Below are 17,242 nucleotides of genomic sequence, written 5' to 3' on the forward strand. Positions count from 1 at the left end.
ACAGAGGAATGGATAAAGAAGGTGTGGCACATATATACAATGAAATATTAATCAGCCATAAAAAGAAACAAAACTGAGTTATTTGTAGTGAGGTGGATGGACCTAGAGTCTGTCATACAAAGTGAAGTAAGTCAGAAAGAGAAAAACAAATATCGTATGCTAACGCATATATATGGAATCTAAAAAAACGGTACTGATGAACCTAGGGGCAGGGCAGGAATAAAGATGCAGATGGGGCTTCCCTGGTGGCGCAGTGGTTGAGAATCTGCCTGCTAATGCAGGGGACACGGGTTCGAGCCCTGGTCTGGGAAGATCCCACATGCCGCGGAGCAGCTGGGCCCGTGAGCCACAATTGCTGAGCCTGCGCGTCTGGAGCCTGTGCCCCGCAACGGGAGGGGCCGCGATGGAGAAAGGCCCGCGCACCGCGATGAAGAGCGGTCCCCGCACCGCGATGAAGAGTGGCCCCCGCTTGCCGCAACTGGAGAAAGCCCTCGCACGAACCGAAGACCCAATACAGACAAAAATAAATAAATTAATTAATTAAAAAGAAAATCCTTAAAAAAAAAAAAAAAAAGATGCAGATGTAGAGAACAGACTTGAGGACGGGGTTGGGGGGGGGAGCTAGGACGAAGTGAGAGAGTGGCATGGACATATATACACTACCAAATGTAAAATAGATAGCTAGTGGGAAGCAGCTGCATAGCACAGGGAGATCAGCTCGGTGCTTTGTGACCACCTAGAGGGGTGGGATAGGGAGGGTGGGAGGGAGGCTCAAGAGGGAGGAGATATGGCGATATATGTATACATATAGCTGATTCACTTTGTTGTACAGCAGAAACACAACATTGTAAAGCAATTATACTCCAATAAACATGTCAAATAACCCAAAAAACTCTGTCCTAGTAAATAGTCAATATCTAAGTCATAAACACAGATAATTGTTCTGCCAGAAGCTCCAATGTGCAGAAAGAAAACTTCATTCTTACTATGGGTTATAAACGAAGCACCAGTCCAACACCACACCCCAACAACAAGAGCATTTTGGAAACCTCTAAAAGTAAAAAATAGCCTAATATAATCTTTAGATAAAATGCAATTCCTTAAAAAAATTTTTAAAAAAACCCTGCAATCTGAGCACGTCTATTTACAGCTTTTTTTTTTAAGTTTATGAGTTAAGGATAACTATCCTCATTTTACAAACAACAAAAAAGAACTGGAATCTCAAGAAAATACTTTACCTAAAATTATCACCATCATTTTTTACCATCATCATAGTCATCAATTACAACAGCAACAAAATAATGAGCACGTACTCACTCCAGCACTACTTTATGTTCACATCTCATTTAATCCTTATAGACACCTTGTGAGGTAAATGCTATCATCTCCATTTTAGAAATTAGTAGATAGGCTTAGAGAGGAGAAATAATTTGCCAAGAGTCATAAACTAGAAGTCACAGCACCGGGATTTGAACTCAAATTTGTTCAACTTTGTACATTCAACTAAGTCACTGTACTGCCATCCTCTTTGTTTTTAGAACCACATTCAGGTATTCTTCAACCAATGACTGCAGAATAAATACAAGATTACCTCATTACTATACCTCCAAACCCACAAAAAGTTGTCTGTAAAATCCTCTCTCTCTACAAGGGGAAAAATAACAGAAAAAGCCACCTGTTTGGAGTCTCAGAGCTGAAATGCCAGAATAAAAACTAGACTGGAATATTGGCTGTTTATATTCTGAATTCTAACTATAAGGTAACACAGACTCCTAACACATATACCTAGGGTAGGTGAAAATAACTCCAATATTTCTTGTTTCAGCTAGTATACACAGGATAGTGGTACCGTATTAGAATCAGAGCTAGGTTTAGCACTAGCAGTAACTGAAAACGGGGAAGAGACACCAGACCAGCTGGAGACAGGCATCAGCTTAGCACATGTGAGGAACATTAAGCGCTTTCTGGGATACTCATACCCGTGTAGCACTGAAGAAAGGACGGCTATAACAGAGCAAGAGGGGAGCGAGAGAGAGTGTGTGTAGACAGAAAGATAGTGAGCTTGCTGTATTTGAAACGTGCTTTCTTCCACATGTCACTTCTGCTGAACCCCATAACACCGGAAGGCAGGCAGGCCAAAGACGATTACCCCCATTTTTCGGACTGGGAAAACGAGGCTGCGGTAAATGTGCTACAAAGGATCACAGGTCTAGCAAGTGGCATACCCGAAACTCCTCCCAGGACATCAGATTCCAAATCCCGTGCTTCTTCCCTACTCAACCCTGAGAGGAGGCTTTATTGATAAAGAAAACTTTAAAAATCGGACCTGGAGTTTTCCGAGGGCGGCCCAAGAAAACCAGGAAGTACACCCTCTCTACTAGACTGCTCACTCCCAGCCGACAGCCCGGGGCTCCCTGGCAGCGCGGCAGACTCGCTCCAGAGAAATCGCCCGCAGCCCCGGGGTCGTCTCGGGCGGCCCCCGCCGTCCACAGCCCCGTACCCCTGGGGGGAGAAAGGGGTCGCCACGTCCCCGCTCAGTACCTGTTGAAACCAGGAAAGGAACGGCCCCTCCGCAGACAGTAACTGGGGAGAGGGCCCCTAGCGAGCCCGCAGCCCTGGGAAGGAAAAAGGGCCTTGAGAGGGTCACCAGCAACCCAGGGCCCGCAGGGGTCGAAGGGCGGGAGCTTCCCAGTAACCTCCGCCCCAGGAGGGGGCCGGCCCCACGCCTCAAGTGAGAAAAACACCGGTAACAAACAAAGGGGAAAGAAAGCTTGTGCCAAGTGTGGAGAGAGAAGTGGAAGCGACGAGCCCCAGCCTGGGGTGCAGAGAGAGGGATAGACAAGGACACGGAGCGGATCATTACCGGCGGCAGAGTCACTCTCCACATCCGCCGCCTCCTCAAAGTTCCAGCTCTTCCGCTCGCACCGTCGGGGCGCGCGCCAGGCCTCGGCTCCGCCCCCCCAGCGCCGCGGGGCCTTCTGGGGGCTGTAGTTTCCGCGAGGCCGGCCTCCGCGGGCCGCCTCCCGGTCACGTGGGAGGAGGAGGCGGCAGTCAAAATGGCGCGAGAGGGCAGATGTTTGCGCTCTTGTCTGCTCAACCCGTCTCCTGCCTCTTAGCTGTAAACGGGCTCAAATCTCCTCACATACAGCTCAATCATACCATCCCTCCTCTTCTTTTCACAGACAAGTTTCTTGAAAAAGTTAGTCTAAACTCGCTGTCTCCGCTTCCTTCGTCCTCTACCCGGCAGCTTCTGCCCCCACAAAAAGTGGTCTTGTTGCCATCACTCATGTCATCTAACTTAAGCTTTAGGCACCATTTGACGCTGTTGGACATTATCACTTATTTTATGACACTATTCAGCTTTTCCTTCTTCCTCTCCGGTCATTCTTCTCAGTCTCCTTCAACAATTCTTTTTCTAACCTGCTTCTTAAATATTAGTGTTCACCAGAATTCTTGGAGAACACTAATATTTAAGTGTCCCTTCGTGTCCCACAGGCATCTCAAATGTAGCAATTTCAAAATGACTCTTCCCTCCTCCCTATTCACTAATATTCACTCCAACCTTCAACCTAGATTCCTCCCTCTGTCTCACTTCTTCATCCACTTATGTCCAAATGGGCACCAAATTGTGTAGATTCTATGTCCTGAGTATCTCTTGAATCTGCTCCCTCTTCACACCACTGCCAGAGATTTAAATCAGACCTGCCTCATTTCTTACCTGATCACAGCGTGGGCTTCCTTACTGGTCCCAGCACTTCAGCGCCTCTGAGTCCTCCCTACTGCCATCAGGCCTATTTATGCAGCCAGCAAAATTTAATCATATCACACTTTTGGTTAAAGCATTTAAAGGATCCACTTGATTGGCTTTGGGAAGAGAAATGGACGTGAATCTCCTAAGTGGTTTTTAACAAAATATGGACACCAGCCCCACTACTTACTCTCCATCCTTACACATGTTGTGGTTCGGAGGTTCAGAGAAGAGAGATTTACAGCAGATCTTATTTCAGGGTAGGTGGACATTGGCATGTTTTAAACATTCCCCAGATGATTCAGTCATTCAACAAGATGTATTTGGTTGACTGCTATATACCAGGCTTTGTGCTGAGTACTGAGAAAATAATAGTGAACAAGACAGTCCCTGCCCTTGTGGAGCTGATGGTCTCTTGGAAGAGATAGATATTAATCAAATGATTCCATACCAAAAAAATGAAACCAACAAAAACAAAACCCCACAATTACCAGCTGTGAATTATGCAGGAATTACTATGCAGGAAAAGTAATCAATTCCTTTCCCTTTCCCTCTGCCACCCACCCTATGGTGTGAATCAGCATACACTCCTCAGCCTATCAAACAAAGTCTGTCAGGAGCTAATCTCCTCCCACTGTCTCCTATATACTTCTAGATTTACCAAAATGCTGAACTGCATAAATTGTTCCTCTGTTTGGAAAACCCTTCCCTTTCTCCCTTGACTAATTTCTGTCTTAATCTGCTGCATTCGAAGCAAACCAGTAGAATACCAGGCACATGGAAGGATTTTCTGAGGATTGGACTACGTCAGGTGATAACTCCCAGGCAAGCAGAGATGAGCTAGCTGAGTAGAGGAGCCAGGCACAGTTGAACATGGGCTACTGGCAGCAGGGCTGTGTTAGCCGCTTTGGAGGCAAAGGGCCTCGGCCAACATACCCAACCTTCAAAACACAAATCAAGTGTCACCTCCTCCAGGAAGGCTTTGCTGAGCTCCCCCAGGATGAACTAATTGTTCTTTCCTGGGTTCTCATTGCACCCATGCTGACCTCTCTTTCAGTGATAGGCTAGAGCCAGCTCATTCCAGCTTTGAAAAGCTAACTGTTTAATATTCAGGAATATTACATGTCAGTTTTTAAACCATTGGTAACTTGAAATCAGCTGTGATGGGAGTATTTACACCACCATGGAAATCAGCAAATGACAAATCAGGGGGGTTTTGTTTGTTTGTTTGTTTTTGAGCATCAGTTTACCAGCATATCACTGCCTGTGTCTCAAAATGCATCTCTACACTGTATTGTAGTGATTACTCCGATATGAGAGACAAATTCTTTGTAACGACTTCATTTAGCAAATATTTATTGATATTTATCACTGTGCACCTGAGACTAGCAAAATGCTGAAGGGATTTACAGCGAAGAACGAACAAACAGTTATGGAGCTTACAATCTAGCAGATATGACAGAATGTAAACAAAGAACTGTGTGCTTACAAATTGAGCTGGGCTGCTTTGTTGTAGAACATACTGGCAATGAGTGGCGGTTGACATAGAATACTATGCTACTTTAACAAGGTGGTCCAGGAAGGCTTCTCTGAGGAGGTGACATTTCCAGTGAGCACTGAAGGATGAGAAAGAGATGATCAAGGGGAGAACCAGGGAATCAGTGTTCCAGCCAAAGGAATGAGACCACACAAAGAATGAGCTAGGCTGTTTGAAGGACAGTATGGTCAGTTTTGTGGAATGGTATGAAAGGTAATTTTATGTGTCAACTTGACTGGGCCACTGAGTGACCAGATCAAACATTATTTCTGGGTGTGTCTGTGAGGATGTTTCCAGATGAGATTAGCATTTGAGTGGGTGGACTCAGATAAGTAGCTTATTTGCCCTCCCTAATGTGGGTGGGCATCACCCAATCTGCTGAGGGTGTGAATAGAATAAAAAATGGGGAAAGGGAGGAATCCTTCCCTTCTTGCCTGCCTGCTTGAGCTGGGACATCAGTCTGTTGGTCTTCTTCTGCCCTCAAACTGGGATTTACACCATTGGCTCCCCTGGTTCTCAGGCCTTCGGACTTGGACTGGAATTACACCACTGGCTTTCCGGGGTCTTCAACTTGCAGACAGCAAATTATGGGACTTCTCAGCCTCAATAAGATCACATGAGCCAATTCCTCACAATAAATCTCCTTTTATATATGCATATATACACACACATACATATATACAGCTATATAGGAGATATATATTTATCCTATTTATATACACATATATAGGAGATACATATATATCCTATTGGTTCCTATTTCTGTGAAGAACCCCTGACTCATACAGATGGCAAGAGTGTGGGTTGAGTGATCCAGATGACATGACAAGGTAATTAGGACCAGATGTGCACAGCCTTGAGGACATGATGAGGACCCTGGACTAAATTATAGCCAACAAAAAGTTTAAACAAGGGGGTAATGTTATCTGATTGACATTTTTATACAGTCACTCTTGCTTTTGTTCAGAGGACCAGAGTAGAAGTAGAAGCCCATTTGCTGCAGTAGTCTAGGTAAGAAATTATAGAATGAAGTGCTGGCAGTGAAAAAAGGTGGGTGGTAGACTTCCCTGGTGGCACAGTGGCTAAGAATCCGCCTGCCAATGCAGGGGACATGGGTTCGATCCATGGTCTGGGAAGATCCCACATGCTGCGGAGCAACTAAGCCCATGTGCCACAACTACCAAGCCTGTGCTCTAGAGCCAGAGAGCCACAACTACTGAAGCCCGCGGGCCTTAGGGCCTGCGTGCTGCAGCTACTGAGCCCACATGCCGCAACTACTGAAACCCGCGCGCTCTAGGGCCTGTGCTCCGCAACAAGAGAAGCCGCCACAGTGAGAAGCCTGCGCACCACAACGAAGAGCAGCCCCCGCTTGCCGCAACTAGAGAAAGCCTGCGCACAGCAACGAAGACCCAACGCAGCCAAAAAATAAAAATAAATAAAATTTTTTTTAAGTTTAAAAAAGTTTTTTAAAAGACTTTTAAAAAAAAGAAAAAAGGTGAGTGGACTTGACATGTATTTTGCAGTTTGAGTCTACAAGACTTGCTGATGATTGAACGTTAGGGGAGGATGGTCTAGTGAAGGAAAGAGGACCCAAGGGCAGAAATTGTTTACATTCATCTCCATATCCTCAGCCCCTAGATTAGGGCCTGGCACATAGTAGGTGTTCAAAAACTGGGTGTTGAATAAATGCATCCATTCTATGAGCTGAGCTCTGTGCCCTATCACTATCACCTTGCTTCACACAGGGCCTCTACAAGCCCATATACTACTTTATGCAAATTAGAAAAAAGTGTCCCTTTCTCCAGGTGGACCCTGTCCATCACCAGGGTGCACAGATTGATGAGCAGAGTGTGGGCTACATTTCAGCCCCCACTTACCCCCTCAGTTGGCACCCTTGTGCACTGCATAGTCTGTAAAACCACATATGGCAGCCCTGGCTTAACATCCCTGGGAGATGGTTTTGTGGAATTAATCCTAGTATTCATGGGGAGAATTTGAGGTCCAGGGAAAGGAAGCTGCCTGCCTGGGGTCACCAGAGCTGCTGCTGTGACTGAGATTCAAACCTTTGCCCTCTTAATCCCTGTGGGCTCTTTAGCTTTGGAGCCACTCTGTCTCTCCCAAATCACTCAGCCCATCAATAAAGAGCTAAACTCAAAATGGTAACTTTGCTTCCTTGAGTTTCTCATCTGTCTCAGTTACTATTGTTAGAGTATTTCACATTTACATAGCATCCAATATGTGCTCGGTGCCTTACAAAATACAATAAAGGAATGTGAAACAAAAGGACCTTGATTTTTTTTTTAACAGAATAAATAAGGAATGGCTGGTTTAAAGGGCCCTTAGCTCTTGGATTAAAATGAACTGTGGTATATTGGTTTAAGGTGATGCTGTAAGCAATACAGAAGAAAATATGCCCACGTGCAAGCTGTTTTTTCTTTGCATCCCTGACCAGAAGAGGAGGGGATATTGGAGCAGCTGTCTTCAGAAATATAAACTAGGGGGATGGGGGGTTATGGACATAAGGAAGAGAAACACCCTAGAGCAGGAAAAGAATTCTCCCTTTAATAAATAATAGCGTTTAACACTTAATGTGTGCAGGAGCTGTGCTAAGCCCTTTATATGCCTGATCTGAGTCAATCCTCACACAACCCTACAAGGTAGCATCTATTATTACCATCATTTTAGAGTGGAGGCAGCTGAGAGCCAAGACTGTGCAGCTAATAACTGACAAAACTGAGATTTGAACCAAGACAATCTGGCTCTAGAGTCTGAGCTCTCAACCACTAAATTACATCACCTCTCATTCATATTCTCCTGATGCCAGATCCCCTCTTTAAGTAGTGTGACCCTTCGGAGTCCTTGAGGAACTAATAGAGGATATCTGGTCCTCGGACTCTTGGAGATTCCATGTTGCCTGTCTGTTCAATTATTAGGGCTTGGTCATCTACAGCCTAGCTTCAAAATGGACAATTTGAACAAGGCATATATGAGAGAAGAACTCTGCTGGGGACATTTCACAGTCTCCTTGGAGTTTCAATATCCTCCTAATATAATTCCATAATTACCCAGATGGCATGGACGGTGGAGGAGAAATTGTTATTAGGAAAGAGGGACTAAATGAGCCTGCCCCTTGGAAATGTGAGCCCTATTGGTCCCTCCTAACTTGAGAATTCTTTCCTTTAGTGACCTGCAGCCAATAAATGCAGAAGGATCCAAATTTTATTGGGCTTTTGGGTACTTGATTCCTTCCCTCATGACTAGCATCAGTAAGTGCTACTATCTAGAACTGTATCAGTGTTGGGTATCAACTGGAGGAAAAATAAGACTTTTTAGGACAATAGGAGGGCAGAGTATCAACCAGACAGCTCCCATTTAATTCATGAGGAAAACATGATAGAGGACTCTGATGAGCAACAATGACTTCAGACCCCAAGCCTTAGTTAGGAGCCCAGAAAAATCTCCCGACTCTAATTGAAACCACCTTTAAAAGGGTATGGCAGTGGTTAAGAATCTGCCTGCCAATGTAGGCGACACGGGTTCGAGCCCTGGTCTGGGAAGATCCCTCATGCTGCGGAGCAATTAAGCCCGTGTGCCACAACTACTGAGCCTGCACTCTAGAGCCCGTGCACCACAACTACTGAAGCCCACGAGCCACAACTACTGAAGCCCATGCGCCTAGAGCCCATGCTCCACAACAAGAGAAGCCAGCGCAATGAGAAGCCTGCACACCGCAACGAAGAGTAGCCCCCGCTCACCGCAACTAGAGAAAACCTGCACTCAGCAATGAAGACCCAACGCAGCCAAAAATAAATAAATAAAAATAAATACCTTTATAAAAAAAAAGGGCATGGCAGCAACTATTTTTTTTTTTTGGTTGACTGTCTGGGCTGTGAGGTCACACATCTGATGCTCTAATCCAACAGCAAGCTGTGCCAGTACCTCCAACACACACACACACACACACACAACACACACATGCACACACAATTAGCTTTCCTGCACCAAGCCTATTCTACCCGCCTCTTGACCTCAAGGCTTGTCCGGCTAAACTATCCAAAACCACAATGTCACTTGGAGGGAAGGGCTAGGTGATATTATGTCCATATTCATCCTGATCTGAGGGCAACTTGACTCCTTGGAGCTATAATTGAGAAAATAGTCGAATAACTTCTGCCACTTAGAATTTCCTGGCTCAGCTCCAACTGAGCCAGATATTTACAGCTGGGCTTTAGGTTCCAATACAGCACCATCTGTGCCTTGATTTTAACATTCTCAGTACCTACCTCAGGATGTACAGCAAGACACCTCCCACCCCAGGGTGCCATTGGGAACCCCTGGCATGCACAGCACAGAGGCTATGCTGACTGCTGACTTAGAAGGCAAGGCAGTGTGTGTAATAGAACAAACATGAGATCAGGATGGGGAAACTTTCCACTGCTATAAAGCATGTAACCTTGGATAGTCACTAAACCTCAGTTTCCTCATCTATAAAATGGAGACCAACCAAGGCCACCTACATCACTGGGTTATCATGAGGATTAAGTCATATAATGGATGGGAAATGGTTTGGTAAACTCTAGAGAGGCAACAAGGAAAAGGGACATACACATTACACAAAGTTTTGCTCATAAGGGACAGGGGTGAGTAGGGAACAAAGAGATTTTTTAAATTGCAACACTAATTCTTTTTTCCCTTAGCAGAGTAGTAGGGGCAGAGTGACCCTTTTACAAAATTTCCTTCCCGGCATAAAGTCCCTCGGCCCCAGACTCTTTCCCACGGCCCCATGGCACTCAGAGTCGTGATCCCTTATCCACAACACCCAGCACAGAGCCTTGCATACAGTAGAATTTGCTAAATATTAGCTAAACAATCATCTTTTCTACTCAGCAGTAGAACACCAAGAATTTGGCTAGACAAGTCACAAAGAGTTACATTCTCAGGGATAACCTAGAGCTGGTAACCTGGCCCCTCATCTAAGGCAGTGGGACCCCAAATCGGCTTACTCAAATCAAGAAAGCAAGAAGCCCATTTCCACATAAACAGAACTTGTTGCACTCCAAACTGCCATGCTATTTCACATCTCCCTTCTTTTGTACATGTTCTCCCCTGTGCCTGGAATGCCGTTTCTCTCCTTCCTCCATCTCCACCAGGATCTAATTCGTGTCACCGCCACAAAACTTCCCCAACTTCCCTAGGCTAACAAGTCACTTCTGCCTCCTCTGTCCCATGAGCTCTCATACTGCTTGGTCGTAGTGCTCCCGACCCAATCATGATGATTTACGTGTGTCTCTACCCCACCAGCGCGAGTGTCATAACTAAGTACAATGCATGGCACATGGGCCCCGCCCTTGCTTATTGGATGAACTAGTCCTCTCTCTGTCCTTTTAGGCAGGGCTGGGAATGCGGAGCCAAGGGTAAAATCAAAGGAGATCAAGCAACCAGCAACTTTCGTTTACACTCTCCTTCCTCAAGAACACTTTCGCAGACAGCCCCTCACCCCCACCTAATTCCTTTACCTCCAGAAATAATCTTGCAAAGCATATGATGAATTGCCTGGGAGTAGGCAGAACTTCAGCAAGAGTAATTCCACTTTACTCGGTCCCTCTACCCACCCTTAGCCTGGTTCATATTGGTTAAAGGTCTCTGAAGAAGAATAGCTTGGGTTTAAATCCTGGCTCTACCAATTACTGGGCAACTTTAAGCAAGTTACTTAATCTTTCTGTGCCTCAGTTTTCTGATGCATAAAATAATGATAGTAGTGACATCACAGAGGTGGGCAAGTGTTGTGAGAACTAAACGGTACATTCTATGTAAAGCACCCAGCTCTTGGCACATAATAAGCACTCCCTAAACAATAGCTGGTTTGTAACACTCCAATCTTAGACATGACAAGCCCATTCTATTTAAAACTTCAGAAGGCTGGATTTGTTCCAAGACATCCTGGGCAGAGAGGGGGCGCTGGGGCCACTCTGGAGTTCCACCTGGAGGCTCAGACAACTGGTCTCATCGACCTTTGATTCTTATCTGGATCCATCACTCCCCAGCCATGGCCCTTGCCTAAGTGGCTTATCTTCCCAAAGCCTGATGTCCCCAGTAGGGCTAACAGTACTGAACTGCCTCACAAGGGGGTGCCGAAAAGATCAATCTGTGTTAGCAAAGTGCTTTGGAAATGTAACATGCTAAATATTAATGGGTCTCTCTGAGTGTCGGGAAATGTGCAATCTGAACTCTGCTCAGGGCAGCTGAAGGTGGGGAGAGCAATTCTGGGCAGCCCGATTGCCACATCCTCAGCCTAACTGGGAGGTGGTACTGATGAAGAAGTGAATGCAGAGAGCATCTGGGGGCTGGGCTCCACTGCAGGGTGACCGCTCTGGAAGGAAGGATGTTCTGAGGAAGCACCTAATCCACAAATCGACAGAAATCCAGGGTAGGTTTTGGGCAAACCCAGAAATGTCCTCAGGCTTTCTTTACAAAGAGCAAACACAAGCTCACTGCTTGCTGTTCTCTCTTTCATGACTCAATTCTGGAGGGGACAGCACTGTGAGGACGTCAACCCTGTGAATTCTTGCCGTGCTCTCAGCCTCCCAAACCCCACGTGTAGAGTGAGAAACAGATTTTTTTTTAATCTTAGCCAGAACTCTCAGTGCAAAATCTGTAGTGTGACCAGAGAGCAAAGACTCTGCCCCAGACATTGCTGAACAACTCTGGAGTAAGGCATCCTTTAGGACCCTGCTCAACTGTCACCTCTTCCAGGAAGACTTCTTAGATCTAACCAGGTTGAGTGGAAAGCTCCTCTTTACAGCTTCTGTAGTGCTCTGTAATTGTTCCTATAAGTGCGTGCAGCAGATACTGTCAGTGCTCTGCTCACATCCTATCGACACCATCATTTCTACACACCCATGGCTTTCTATTGCTTAGGGCCATGCATGTGCATAGCCAGAGGTCAGGGCAGACTAGAGGGTGGGAGTCAATGGGCAAATACCCCAGATTCTCAGCCTCAGATGGGGCAACACTGAGATAGCTTCCACACTAGCTGTGAGACAACCCCAGTGGGACTGAGCCCCCTTTGCCCTCAGCAGTAACATGTTCATTAACACACCCGGTATTGGTTTTCTTTACTTCCCCATTTCAGCTTCAGCTCCCCTACTGGTCCTTCTCGGATTGCCACCTGGGACAGCTTCTGGGGCACCCGACTTAACACACTGTACTTACCCTGCTGTAGGAACATTATCTGTTTGTGCTTTTCTTTCTCACCAGACATAAGCAACCTAAGGGAAGAGACTGTGTCTACTTCATCTTTTTTACCCTCAATGTTTTGCATCATGCCTAGTACATAAGTACTCAGTAAGTATTTGCTGAATGAATGAACGAGTCCAGTAAGGGATCCTGTCCCAGGGCTTGGAAGGAAAGCAAATACCTGTAATAACTGAACCTTCCAGATGTGGTCAAAACTTGCTTGCACACCTGGTGGGAGTGCCCCCAAGCGCCCTGCATGCTTCCTGCAACTCTGGCCCCAGGGAGTTCAGCACATGCTGTAGAACAGCAGCTTCTGCATATATAACAGCAAATGCTCCTTTCTCCTCATGCCAGCTCCTCAGGCCTCCTCTCTCTTTCCTGCTCTTCACATTAAAAGAAAAAAAAAAAAAAACTGGCTGGCTATTTTTTATGAATTTTCTGCAGTGTTGCCTTTCTTCCTGACGTTTTTACTTCCTCAGTGCTAAAAGAAAGGGAGAAACATGAATATGTAAGAATACTGTCCAAAAAGCTAAAGCCAGAGAAGGAGTCAGTGCTCCAGGAAAAGCTAAAAAGCAGTCAAAGGGACTCAATACCCATGTTTGCAGGAGAACATTAAGAAAAGGCTAAGCCACTGTTGGCAGAAAGTGTGGGACTATGTGGGTGACAGAGACAAGGAGGTCAAACTAGTCCATGTTTGTTTTTTCTCACCTTCTCCAGTCTTTACAAAGGTGTTCAAACTAGAAATGGTATGGTAATCAATATAAGAATGCACAGAATTCCAGCAGGAGGAAAGCGCCTAAGCGATTTACAGTGAGGGTACATCATACAAATTCAACTACTGGCATTTGGGGAAAGAGAGAAAGACAGACAAAGAGAGCAAGAGAGAGCGAGCAAGCAAGTACAATTTAAATAGTCTAGCACATTCTGCTTGCCTTTCCACCCACTGAGCATATGCCCCAGTATGAACATGAAATGGGAGATAATAAAATAATCGCTAACATTAATTGAAATACTATGTGCCAGGTGCTAGTCTAAGGACCTCATAGACGTTAATGAATTTGGTCCTCAATATAACCCTATGAGACAGGTATGTACTGTTATTATCCCACTTTACAGACGAAGAAATGGATGCGTAGAGTGGTTGAGTAACTTGCCTATAGTCACATAGCAAGTGGTGGAACCAGGATTCAAAATTAGACAGTCTGGCTCCAGCACTCACTAGACTTGGTTCCCAAACACTTCCTATAGGAAAAGCATCTAAGGGGCTGAGAGTGATTCAGGTAGTCAGAGATCCATATTTTTCATACTGCTGGGTTCCTAATGCAAACAAACCAATTCCTTGGGTGCAGAACTACAGAATCAGTGATTTGTTGTGGTGCTGAGGATATTCAAGGAAAATTCCAATATGTCACTTTTTAGCTTTCTATGCTGACTTGAGAATGTAACCTTCATGCTAGATGTGCACCTTTGTGCCTGCAATTTGTCTAGGTCCCTAAGCCTAGGAGGAAAATCTCCCAGACAGCTGAAAGAATTTGCAGATCTCAGAGCCACCATCAAAATCTCTGAGAAATCATAAAAATTAGGAAATGCCACAGGATTTCAAATGAGAAACTGTTTGGGCTCCTTTTCAAAAAGATTGGACTTATTCTGAGAAACTGTAGGCAAGAACACTGGATGGCACTGGGAATGGCTACTAGAACAGGTTTTCGAGGAGATTAACTCATTTGTTCACTCCACAAATATTTATTTGGTACCTGTTATGTGTCAGGCCTTATTCTTGGCACTGGGGGTATAACAGGAACAAAACAGATAAAATCCATGCTTTTGTAAGCTTACATTCTACTAGGAGACTGTCAGTTAATAAATATAAAGATAATTGCAGGTAGTTATAAATGTCATTAAGTAAATAAGGCAGGATAAGAGGATGATGACATCTCTCTGCACAGTGGCAATGGGACAGAGATTGGGTGAAGTGACGGATCAAGCCATGGGGAGGACCAAGGGAAGGGGTTCCTGAGATGGAACACCCAGTGTAGAAGTCCTAAGATAGCAACTAGCGGGTTCGAGGCAAGAAAGTCTGTGTGGGGACTTCCCTGGTGGTGCAGTGGTTAAGAATTCGCCTGCCAATGCAGGGGACACGGGTTCGAGCCCTGGTCCGGGAAGATCCCACATGCCGCGGAGCAACTAAGCCCATGAGCCACAACTACTGAGCCTGCACTCTAGAGCCCGCGAGCCACAACTACTGAGCCCGTGTGCCACAACTACTGAGCCCGCGAGCCACAACTACTGAAGCCTGAGCGCCTAGAGCCCATGCTCCGCAACAAGAGAAGCCACCGCAATGAGAAGTCTGCACACTGCAACGAAGAGTAGCCCCCGCTCTCTGCAACTAGAGAAAGCCCATGTGCAGCAACGAAAACCCAAACACAGCCAAAAATAAATAATAAATTAATTAATTTTAAAAAAAGAAGGTCTGTGTGATCAGAGTGGAAAAGTGCACGTTCATGTGGGCAAAGAGAGGTGGCCAGTGCCAGGCCACACAAGATCCTACAGGCCACAGTAAAGACCTCGGGTCCATTTCTGTGTGTGATGGGAACCTTGGAGGGTTTTGAGCAGGAAAGTAATGTGATGTGATTTTGTTTTTAAAGAGAGAACTCTGGCTGCTGTGTAGACACAAGAACAAACCATCTCTACTCTCTTCATTGGAAGTAACTACCTTTTCCTCTGTATTTGCACACCATTTAGCCCATGTCTTGATGATAGTATTTGTTTTACTCTTTTGTGTGTCTCCCCGCTGGACTGTAATTTCCTGGGAGACAAAAATATGAGTTTAGGGCTTCCCTGGTGGCGCAGTGGTTGAGAGTCTGCCTGCCAATGCAGGGGACACGGGTTCGAGCCCTGGTCTGGGAAGATCCCACATGCCGCGGAGCAACTGGGCCCGTGAGCCACAATTGCTGAGCCTGCGCGTCTGGAGCCTGTGCTCCGCAACAAGAGAGGACGCGATAGTGAGAGGCCCGCGCACCGTGATGAAGAGTGGCCCCCGCTTGCCACAACTAGAGAAAGCCCTCGCACAGAAACGAAGACCCAACACAGCCAAAATAAATAAATAAATAATTTAAAAAAAAAATATGAGTTTATTTGTCCTTGTATTGCCTTCCACCTCAGTTACCCCTGTGGAGCGCTCATGTTGCCCGGCACACATGTGGCCATGTACACACAATGCCTAGGACAGTGCTGAGCGAATAAAATGCTCGATAACCCCCCAAAATGACTAACATTACAATCAGGCAGGTTTCAACTGAAAAGGAGGAACTTTTGAACACAGAAGTCAAAAAATGGAATGCTCTGCCTTCAAAAATAACAAAGTTCCCTATTAGAGAAGATACTCAAGACCTCCAATCTTTTGCAGGGAATGTGGTAGCCTGGCGACTACATCTTCCAGTGGGTGATCGTGCCTTTTAAAGATCTTTGGAACTCTGAGGTTTTGTAATTCTAACAATACTGGTTAAGTCATGAAAAATAAAATGGTCTGGTCCATACGAGAGTTTGCGTGATCCACCCCAAACAAGTCATGGTCACACTTTCATAGACGTTCTCATTCTCCCTGCCTAGAGACACCTTGATGAGTCTTGTCAACTTGGCCAACTCCTTTTCACCCATCAAGACTCAACTAAATGTCCTTTTGTGTTGGCTTGTGCTCTGATTTAGTAAGATGACAGATGAAGTACTGTGTGTGTTCTGGGCACCACAGTTTAAGGGGAATGCAGACAAATTGGGGCATGACCATGGGAGACTAACCAGAGACTGAGGGGTCTGAAAAACCAAATACTATAAGAAATGGCTAGAAGCACTTAGACGATTTCCTCTAGAAAAAAGAAAGACTAAGGTGGAATGGGGGCGGTGGGATGGAAGGCATGACAGCCCTCTTCAAGTAGTGAAAGGAATGTCATAGGACATAGGGAGAGCCTTACTGTGTGTCATCCAGAAGGCAGGTATAGGACCAAAGGGATGTAATTAAAAGGAGGCAGATTTCTGTCCTGCTTAACACCCTCTCAACACCCAGCCCCAGGCCTTTCCTGTGGTAGGAACACAACGTGTTTTAATTGGATTGGAGTCCAACAACTAAATAGGCTCACAAAGCTTCTAGAGCAGACCTCTAGAAAGCCATGGAAAGTAGTCCTACTGAAATGATGTTAGACTGGATTAGATCAGAAAAGGCAAAAAGCATTCACATTAAGTCTCAGCCATGAACACTGCTTGGCAGTGGCTGCCTGAAACCCTGGTGAGAACATTTTGAGGCTGCATCTCTGCTTGGCAAACAAATGTGTGGATGCCAATGGGCAATGTCTGCTGTGGGTAGAGGAGTAGGGAACAGCAGCAAGAATGCCAGCCCCGACATTGAAAGACACTTTCAATGTTTCAAATGTGTGTTCCTCTGTTGCTGTAGCCTTGTATACTGGGCTCTTGGTGGCTCGGGTAACATTGCAGGTATGAAATTCAATAACGTGTCGTTCAGTCTCCCAAATGGGTACCTGTTGTTGTATTCTGCAAGAGCAACATGGAGCCTCCACCCATGGGCCCCGTGGCTTTCAGATCTGCTCAGTGACCTGGGGCAGCCAGCATCGATCCTGTTTGCTTCCTTAGAAGGAACGGTATTGATCTATTGGGCTGTGAAAACTGCTCTTGGGTCGCCTAGTTCCAACAAGCAATTCCCTTGTCTTCAG

The 17,242-nt window shown here is 45.7% G+C and overlaps 1 protein-coding gene across 2 annotated transcripts in view; it reads right to left on the minus strand.

The window, feature by feature from the left end:
* R3HCC1L (R3H domain and coiled-coil containing 1 like) overlaps positions 1–2,951 on the minus strand; it is a 96,667-nt gene extending 93,716 nt beyond the window's left edge. Inside the window, exon 1 of one of the 2 annotated variants that reach the window (XM_007187394.3) lies at positions 2,864–2,951. In XM_007187394.3, coding sequence (XP_007187456.2) covers positions 2,864–2,887 — 24 coding nt within the window. In that variant the 5' untranslated portion in view covers positions 2,888–2,951. Of the gene's footprint in view, positions 1–2,541; positions 2,562–2,863 lie in introns of those variants that run through there. The other variant, XM_057531509.1, reaches the window with a different exon arrangement.
* Between the last annotated feature and the right edge of the window lie 14,291 nt (positions 2,952–17,242).

Source organism: Balaenoptera acutorostrata, chromosome 16 (assembly GCF_949987535.1).
Source record: "Balaenoptera acutorostrata chromosome 16, mBalAcu1.1, whole genome shotgun sequence".
Classification (NCBI taxonomy): Eukaryota; Metazoa; Chordata; class Mammalia; order Artiodactyla; family Balaenopteridae; genus Balaenoptera; species Balaenoptera acutorostrata.